Source organism: Thermobia domestica, chromosome 6 (genome assembly GCF_964235325.1).
Source record: "Thermobia domestica chromosome 6, izTheDome1.hap1.1, whole genome shotgun sequence".
Taxonomy (NCBI): domain Eukaryota; kingdom Metazoa; phylum Arthropoda; class Insecta; order Zygentoma; family Lepismatidae; genus Thermobia; species Thermobia domestica.
In genome coordinates this window covers 161784485-161794265 of record NC_137459.1, presented here as the reverse complement: position 1 = coordinate 161794265, position 9781 = coordinate 161784485, and the positions used below count along the sequence as shown (strand labels likewise).

Below are 9781 nucleotides of genomic sequence, written 5' to 3'. Positions count from 1 at the left end.
GGATATTCCCATTGAAAGTCCACATTCCCATAGATTACTGTGATTTCGAACTTAAACATCTATCGTCACGCCAGATTCGCAAGCTGTCTGGAAAGCCTGCACGGAATCACACAATACCCCTGGTATACCTGCAACGAACTGCTGTAGTGAAAAATGCGATGTCGTGCAACGGACTATACCGGTCGCCATTGAGTATGATCAATAGTACCGGAATGGAATATCTTACGCAAGCAATAATTTCAATTTATTCGGATGGAAACGGATCAGTCTCTACATGAACTGACTGACTTTTTAAGTGACGGATTGGAAAAGCCTACTAGAAACGGTAACATTATCAAACCTGTTTTGATAAGAATATTTTCTTTTTTCTAGAATTATGTAATATTTTCTTTTTTTCTAGTACTATGTGATATTTTTTGTTCCTTAGACAACTTTTGTTCAGAAGAAAATATTTACCGTAGACACTTAAGCAACGTCTTGCATGTTTCAGAATGACTTGTAATAAGGCATGCGAGAACATACAGATATTCCTTTTTTTTTTTTTTTGGTATGAATGTTTTCCGTAAATGCCAAAAATTCTCAATTCGTTATACTGTACATATGACAGATACATAATAAAGAAATAAAACTTAGTTTGATCTCCCGATTCCTTGAAGAATGAAGAACTAACTGGTTAAACACAGACACAAAGAAAACTCATGAAGTAAGGTGAGGTTCAACACATTTTTATTTTCATAGAAGACATACCATATTGAGCGTACATGCATCCATACATTCACACGTTCATTCATACACACGCAAACACAGTGCTCAAAGTCAATGGCTACGCGAATGTCGCATACCCTTAGGTAACTAAATTCACGGTAAAAATAACTTCAGTTTATGCTGTAATAAAACATCAGCTATATTACCAAGAGGTGCATTTGCTCTTGACTTGAGATAACGCATAATCCTCCCTGCAATTACACACTTTGAGCACCACGTATAGACACACTTAGGATTTAGCAATTGAGCGAACTACACTTTTAATGACCCTTGTAGTAGATTTCTTAATCAAAAAGTAACGGAGTAAATATGCACGTGGATAATTTGGTGTCTGAACAACTGGAAGACGAGCTTGGTATCATTATCTTAACACCGTACTGTCACATAACCACCACACCACATGTACGCAATAAGTACATATATATCGCGAATTATCATATACACATACCATATAGATATCATTCTTAATGCTTCAACATAAACCTTTTACCGTAGAATGAAGTCACTGAGGTAAAGGGACAACCACTAACAAATAGTTATTCTTTTTCTTTGCGCACAATATTCAGATACCTTACCTAATTTTTAATTAATTTACATTACAGGTAAGTTAATGGTTACTTCAAATTACTAATTGAAATAAATAATAACAGTAATGAAACAACTAACTTACAGCTTTTAATTACTAAGCTCAAAAATCTCAGAAATTAAAAAGACAACTGAAATCTCAGTACTCAAACTAAGGACCGTTAACTTGAGTTTTCATTGAAGTTACCTACAACAACCTAAAGTTCGGATTCTCATCACTCCTAAATTAGTTAAGAATACACCTTTCATGATTACGCGACATTTAATTCGTATGAAAAATCAAGTAAAACTGCGTTAGAAAATAAATGATGTATAAAGAGTTCTAGTAATTGAAAATATATTTGTTGTTTACGCATAATTGCAACATTTGGGTTTAATCTCGGAAAGAAACGTCAGGAAGTACTGATGTGTCGAAATTCCAAAAGAAACTATTCATGTGCTATAAACTTAGTGTACAAGTCAATTGCAGCCGGGATGTCACAGGCATCAAAACAAAGGCTTTATCACATAGGAAACAAACTTTACATACATGCCACAAATACACACACAGACACTAATACAACAGTGTAATCGATAACGAATATTTAAATGACTGGTAACTATAATATCGTAACAAAGTAATGATCTTTAGTCATTTTCAATTATTCAAATAAACTGAAACCTCGATATGCAGCTAAAGAACTAAATTCAAATTATTAGAATACGTATATTATTCGTAATAGTTTTGGAAATATTCAATATCTATTAATAAAACACAAAACTTATTAAGGTAGCAAATGTTTGAGTAACACTTGTGTAAGAAGTTCGATAATGTAGCATCGCCTTCAGATAAGTTATGATAAAACCCAAAAAATGAAATGAAATATCTCAGTTTAACGTTACACAATTATGCCCTTGAGGCTAAGACGGCTGATTAAGACAAGTAAATTGGTGGAAGGATTGGTGGAATGAGAATGTGAAAGGAAACGCGACTATCCCGAGAAAACCCACACATACAATGTTGTTCACCACAAGCTTACTTGGCCAGGGATCAAACAAGGGACCCCACACAGTAGTAAGCGCTCTATCACTGAGCTACCGTGCCCCCTTCAATCCAAGAAATAAAATACAAAACCAAAAGTGAAAGATGGTCACACACATTCTTCCAGGAGCTAATGAGATTCTTCCTTTCGCATTTTACATCCACTGTACAAAACTTACTCCTCATTAGGTGCTTGTCACATACTTTTCCTAATTATTTCCTCATCTGACAATTCTATGTAAGTTTTTATTTCGCACCTTTCTATCTTGTCCAACAGTATATTTTGTAACTCATGAATCATAAGCCCGCTCATCCAATTCGTCAATACCTCCCAGCCATGTTTCTTAGTCCCAACTTTTTTTCCCCCCCATTTTCGTATCACACTCATCTTTTCCTGTCTCCAACCTTTCTATTGTTTTCCAATCTATTTTATGTCCGGTTTGGTTCATGTGCTTATATACTGAATTGTTCTCTCTTAATCTGAGGTCATCTCTATTTCTTCCAATATCTCTCCTGTTTCTCCTATGTATTTCAAATTATATTCTTTACAACTGATTCTATACACCACTCCTTCCTGTTGTACTTCTCTGTAGCTAAGTCTAAAATCTGGGTCATTAGAAATATACTATTCAATGGTAGACAACAGTGCAGTGTACGCTTCGAATCTTCGAATACTCTGTATTTTACTGCAAATGAGAATTTGACTGAAGTGAATTTGATGCCAGACAAAATTAACTACAAAAGAGAAATTTCTGTGAAAACCGCTGAATAAATCGTGTTTGTGATAGAAATGACGAGAAGCTTGAATGAATAAGAACATAAATTTGAGACGAGAGAGACTGAAAGAAAAGGGGAAAACCGTAAGGATAAAACTAAGTGAAAATAGAGTAGTGGAATAGGGATGGTGTAACTAGGAGATAAAGAGAAGTACCCAGGAAAAGGTTATAAATTTAAAGTCAAAGGGAAGAAGAGAAAAGTGAAGAAAGTAATGTTTTCAGTAGAATAAGCCATTATGAAAATAAAGAACAGAGAGAAAGAATAAAAAGAAAGCCAGTGATAGTAGTGAAACAGAACATAGGCAGAAAAACAGGACACTAAGAGAAGGAAAGAAGGATTTCGTAAGGAAAAGAAATGATGTGATCCAACAGGCAGACACAGCAGGAGCAACAGTGGTAATGGAATGGTACAAGAGGAAAACTGAAGACCTGTGCGATGAAACACATGAAATCACAGGGGACAAGAACGTGAAAGAAGATGAGATAAAGTAGTAGAGAACAGAGAGCAGAAAGGCTTCAAAGCAAAAATGAAATAATACAAGGCAGGCAGGCAGAAAAAAAAAAATATGAAAAGATTTCCAAAAATTCATAAAAAGGAAATTACACTAAGACAAGTAATGGATTGCAGGAACAATATTTTTGAACCGTTAGAAGAGGAGATAAAGAGGATAAGAGGGGAAAAAATAAAAGGACAAGAATGCAGACGAGTGAAGAACACAGAAGAGGTTAAGAGCATGTTATAACAGATAGGAAACCAAGAAAAATAGCGTTCTTCAGCGCAGATGTGAAGGCAGTGACTCCTAGCATTAAGAGAGAGTACGTCATAAAGGCAGTAGAAGAGGAAATGAGAGATAGCATTATGAAGAAGTAGAAAAAGAAGAAAGCAGAAAATGCTCTTTCTGTTAATTTGGGAGAATAGTGTGTGTGCACCATAAGAGAAAAATTGGTGAAAATAAAACGAATACTAAGCACAGGATCGAGATTGAATCCGGTACTCGCGGAAATCGTAATGAATAAGTGGGAACAAAGAATGAAAACAGGAGAATAATCTTATAATGATCTGTAGATATGTAGGCGGTTGTCTGAAGACATGGAAAGGGACTAGAAGACAACTGCAGAAATTTACAAGAATTGAGATGAAGAAAAGTAATAAATTTAGTAATGGAAGTGGAAGAAGGTAATAAGATAAATTTTATGGATACGACTATAGAGAAAGTCAGTGGAACGTACAGGATAAAGTGGCATCTAACAGAATGCTTTGCGTGAATATATTGCCATAAGAAGAAGTGACGTGGGTTTAGGGGGAAAAAAAAACTTTATGAGAAACATACAAAGAAGAATAGAAATGATAGATAGTAACATAGGAAGAAGGAAATATAAAATATTTAACTGGTTACTGATAGAAAATTTGAAAATAGAGAAAAGAAAATCAGAAAGAGAATACAGAAGAGAAGATTTGAGAAAAAGAAAGGCGACACGAAGGAAGAAAAGGTGAGGTGATGGTGATTCAGAATTGAAATCTTAGGTCACAAGACAGATTCTTAAGACATTGCTGAGGAAAGGAAAACTCAAAACAAACAGAAAAAGAGGGGAAAACATTTTAGACTTAGAAAAAACAGAAAGAGGAAAGAAAAACAATATAAAGGCAGAAGAGGAAGAAGTAATATATAGAATCAATTATAAAGGATGTAATATAAAATACATGCGAGAAACCAGAAAGACTGGAAGAAAAAATAACGAAGATGATATCAGATTAAGAAGAGAGAACAATACTGTATATAAGCACGTGAAAAACAGGACGTAAAATAGACTGGGAAAGAATAGAAGAGTTGCAGGGGGGTAAAGAGAAGTGTGACACGGAAGTGAAAGAAGCTCAAAGGATAAAGAGACGAGGCTGGTTGATCCTGATGAATTGGATAAAAGTGCTCATGAATTCATGAGTTATTGAATGAAGTGCTGGACAAGATAGGACGAAAAAAAGGTCAGATGGGCTGGTGTAAAAATAATTAGGAAGAGCATGTGACCGACACCTAATTAAAAAAGGTATGTTTTGTACAGGTCGAAGGAAAAGTGGAAGGAAAAAATTCATTAGCTCTGGAAAGAGTAGGTGTGACCTCCTTTCACTTGATTACAGTTATTTTCTGGATTGATTTTTCACAACTTGTTTGATTAAAACTGTTACATTGCCGAAATTGTTACACAAGTGTTAATTTATTGTTTTGGTCAGTTTTATGTTTAATCAAAACATAATATATGGCAGAATAACACACGGAAGCTGTTCTCTTAACTGAACATCCCCAAAAAATATTCTACTACCAAAAAAGGGCATAATTTCATATAGTTTGAATATGAAACAAAACACATTCATTGATACCACATTTGATGACTATAGTATGATGTACAGTCACGAACATTAATAAGTGGAGGCTGAAGCCATTATTTCTTATGGCTCCAACCTCCATTTATTAATGTTTGTGACTGTACAATAACAAATTCGATAATTTCAAATATAATAAAGTTTATATATATATAAATGTAAATGCTCACGTAATTCACAAGATATCAGCCTAACTTTACTTACTTTTCTTCATGTTTACCTTCTTTCATTAACTAAGAACCATGTAAACAATCGAAAGTGCAAGATCACTTTGTGTTTATTGGTTTTCATTCAAAATCGAAGTATTTGAAGAGAATAATGTCATGTTGATCGCCACTAGACAGTATCTCATTTACGATGATCACTTCAATAACCTAGTCGAATTCAGTGAGTAAAACATACATAAAAATATATCTAATGCATTAAGATATACAGTAATATGTAATTTGAACAGGATCGTAGACTTTTGGATTATGCAAAACTCTATTCATCCTTATACCCCGAACGTCAATACACAGTTACACAACAACACATTTAACTATTTACCATTGGAAAATAAAAATTTGTTCGTATTGCCCAGAAACTTCACGATGATGAACAGGAATCATCCTTGTTCACAGGAAGGACTGTTGCAAAGTATGGTCCCATTGTACACATGCCGAATTGAGAAATAGTGGGTACAGTTACGTATATATTTATTTATTACTCAAAATCGTCCCTCCAACCATTCACAGTGACCTCATATTACGGAATAACTTTTAGTCTGATACGACGGAACAAAACTACCGTAATGCACCAAGCTTAACTGCTATTTTTAACGCTGGAATGAACTTTTTGGTTAGTTACAAAGCATATATTATCTCAAACTGTTGCGTTATTTCCAACAATTTTTGCACTTTTGTTATTAGAATAAGCTGGTGCATTGGTGGACATACTACTTGGAAACTACCCTGACAGATAGTAGACTAAAAATAAATACAGCCTTTACATTGCTAGTTTGAAAAATATTAATTCATAGTAAAATAAAACATTATATATATATATAATTTTTCTATGTACATCCTTTAAGTAACAAAAGCTTACACGTGTTTCTTTTATACAAAAATGTCTTATTTTTACAATATTTTCTTTTATTTTTTTTACAATATTCATATCGTTTCAGTCTGATACATAATTCGTATCAGATAAAGAATTTAAGTTAATGCAGAACTTGACACTGGACATAGGAAAATGAAAAATGAAATGTACCAACAAAAAAACATGTATTTAATTTGTACTTGGTCTGGTACATGTGATTTACATAAGGCATTCCTTCACTTTTGAAATTTTAAGAACCAGAAAACAATAAAAACATCTGACTCATAAATGTATTTTTCGGGAAAAGAAATGAACACAATCATGAACTTCAAGTAAGCAAATGAAATATCAAAAATATTAAGCTACTGACCTAAATATTGACATATATCATATTTTCAAGTTAATTTTGAGTAGTGTCGTAACTACCTAGTAATATCCAACACATGCTCACAAAATGTTATTTTACACCCAGTATCGAAAAGACAGTGATTCAAGATTTATAAACCGAAGGAATGCTTAAAAAAAAAAGCATATAAATTGTATTTGCAGGACTCTCAGTATTTGTATGCTTGTTCATATGGTTAAGTAATATTTATAATATTCTTCAACATATTACGACAACAATGTTGTGAATTTTAAATTATGGCCATAATGATTGTTTCAAAATATTTGCAAAGAAAAATCTTGCAACAACAATAACTTCTTAAGTTAATATTCGTTAAAGTTATTTATACAAATTGCAAGCATACCGAGAAGTGGGTCCCTACGTGATATGGCACCAATGGATTTGTCCTCTTCACATTTTTTGCATTACACATTTGCAGTTCGTGTCAGTAAATCATTAAAAAATCTCAATAGCTTGCAACGTGTGAAAGTAACTTTGGCGTATCGTTATCTTCCAACTGTATATAGTACGTAACTATTTTTAAATTCACGGAACAGTAAAATACGTTTGTAAGTGAAAGTACAACCCTGTTAATTGTTTCAGTAAGAACTTTTAGTTTTTGTTACGTAAAATACTTCCGGAAAGTACGGTTATTATATTCATGCGCAATATTAACAGTTCTCTTAGGCAATAATACAAGATTTCGCTCACAGTTTCGTCACACAAAATGCCTCTGAAAATAATGAAAAAGAGTATTTCAACGTCCTCTTGTACCCGAAAATATACTCGTCTTCATTTTTCAAGTTGAACATTTATTCTTCTACAATCTAGGTAACAAAAGCACGTTTTGTACAGATATTCTGCGAGAGAATTATGTGCACTATGAAGTAGTGAACTTCAACACCCTCTGATGTTAACTTTGTAATTCAATTAAGTACTATAAAAACAAAATGATCAAATACTGGGGTATTTTCGTTTCCATGAGTATCAAACGCATAAATATAATACATACACATCTAAAGTGTGCATTTTCAGCGAACTTGATTGTGTATGTACTTAGAAATATACAAAGAATTAAGGCATTACTACATACATAACAGACCCAAACACTCGAAAGCGGGAATTTTATGTTCACTCTTAAGGTTGTTTACACATTTACCAGCTTTGGAACTACAAAAGCAGGACACCCAACACCTGTTTGTTACTGACATATATATATATTTAGAAAGTGAATTAACAAGAACTCGCTATGACTTACTTACAAAAGAAATTAAATACATGAAAAAGATTGTGCAGTGCGAATCCTTTAAAACTCTATACAGTGTACATACTTTTACAATGGCGATATGATAAAGCTACATTTTGTTTTCAAAGCCGAAGCTTGTAATAGGCTTTTTTCTTGTTTGTACAGTGACAGTACGATTAACTAAGAGAGATCACTAGCTGCACAGATGAAATAAAGGAAGTCACAACAAACATAAGACTTACCGGCTAATATTCTACAACAGTTCACATACCATTTAGAAATGTTCTACTGCTGGCTGACTTCACAAATACATGAACTTTCTTTGATAGCGTGCAACTGCACACTTAATTGACATCATCGGGTCCTCGTGAATGTTGCGTTTACGCCTTTCCTTCCATATCAGGTGCTTGCCGTAGCTTGAACCAAGAAGTTTCTTTATACAGAAACCAGAGATCAGATGCCCATAAGAAGAAATTCAAGAAGCCGAAAATCTGTAACAAATTAAAATCACCATTCATCAAGGCTTTTGAATTAATAACCAGTAAATTGTCCGTATTGGAGAAAAATTCGTATTTCATTGATTTTTAAAGCAAATCTTTATTATACGTACACACAGCATTTACAACACAGTTGATCAACCATCTCTCATCATTTACTTTGTTGTGTTTACTACTTACGGTTTCAGAGATGCAATTTCACGTATAACTCTCGAATATTGGTAGAAGTAGTGAAATCCAGGAAAGAGGGATTGCAAGGTACGCTCCAACTGATATTACAATCGATTCAATCAGAAATGTGTTCAATCGTAAAGCGCGTATCTTATCACCATAATTACAGCATTATCATACAATTCAATTCCTACTTGGATTATTTCTAGATTTTAGTGCTAAACACAGCTACCAACACTTGTAATCATGAGAAAAGTATAAGACTTTGGTGTATGAGTTACACCTAGCATAACGTTAATCGAAGTTACGATCAATATTTTAAGAAGCGAACTCATAGACTATATATTTTAAAGCTTCAGCTCATTAGGTTTTCACGAAAATCTACTAGCGATGACCTATCGAAACTCCGAATTCCTCGCTTTCAAGGGTAGTAAATTACAACCAACTCCATAAAACTTCATTGGGATGAATTGTATTTAACTCTAACTGGCAAGCATTGATAGCATTACCATTAAAATATTTAGTTTGCTCTTATGGTTGAACCATGTCTTCCTGATCACAATTTCATATTTTTTTAAAGTATTTTTGTAATTTGGTTACAAAATATAGGGTGTTAATTTCAAAGCAACATTGCTATAGAATAGGTCTTATGTGTAGCTACAGAGCAGCATTGCCCTATTATGGTAAAATATCATAAGAATACTCTCAGTAATTACCAACAGTTTCGTTGAAATATTTTCCTACAGAGCAAAAACCACAAATAAAAAATAATAATAAAAGAAAAGAACTTTTGCGGAACGTAGGAGATAAAGCTTCTACAATACTAAATTTGACTGTCCCCCGTTGACGAAGATTAGAAGTATCTAAAGAAGCGATCCGCA

The 9781-nt window shown here is 33.5% G+C and overlaps 1 protein-coding gene across 6 annotated transcripts in view; it reads right to left on the bottom strand.

Moving 5' to 3' along the window:
- Positions 1-704: 704 nt before the first annotated feature.
- Positions 705-9781, bottom strand: part of LOC145688299 (synaptophysin-like protein 2) — a 63345-nt gene continuing 54268 nt past the window's right edge. For all 6 annotated transcript variants that reach the window (XM_081762304.1, XM_081762301.1, XM_081762302.1 and 3 more), the window contains one exon: positions 705-8723. In XM_081762304.1, the coding sequence (XP_081618430.1) occupies positions 8613-8723 (111 nt within the window). In that variant the 3' untranslated portion in view covers positions 705-8612. The remainder of the gene's footprint in view (positions 8724-9781) is intronic.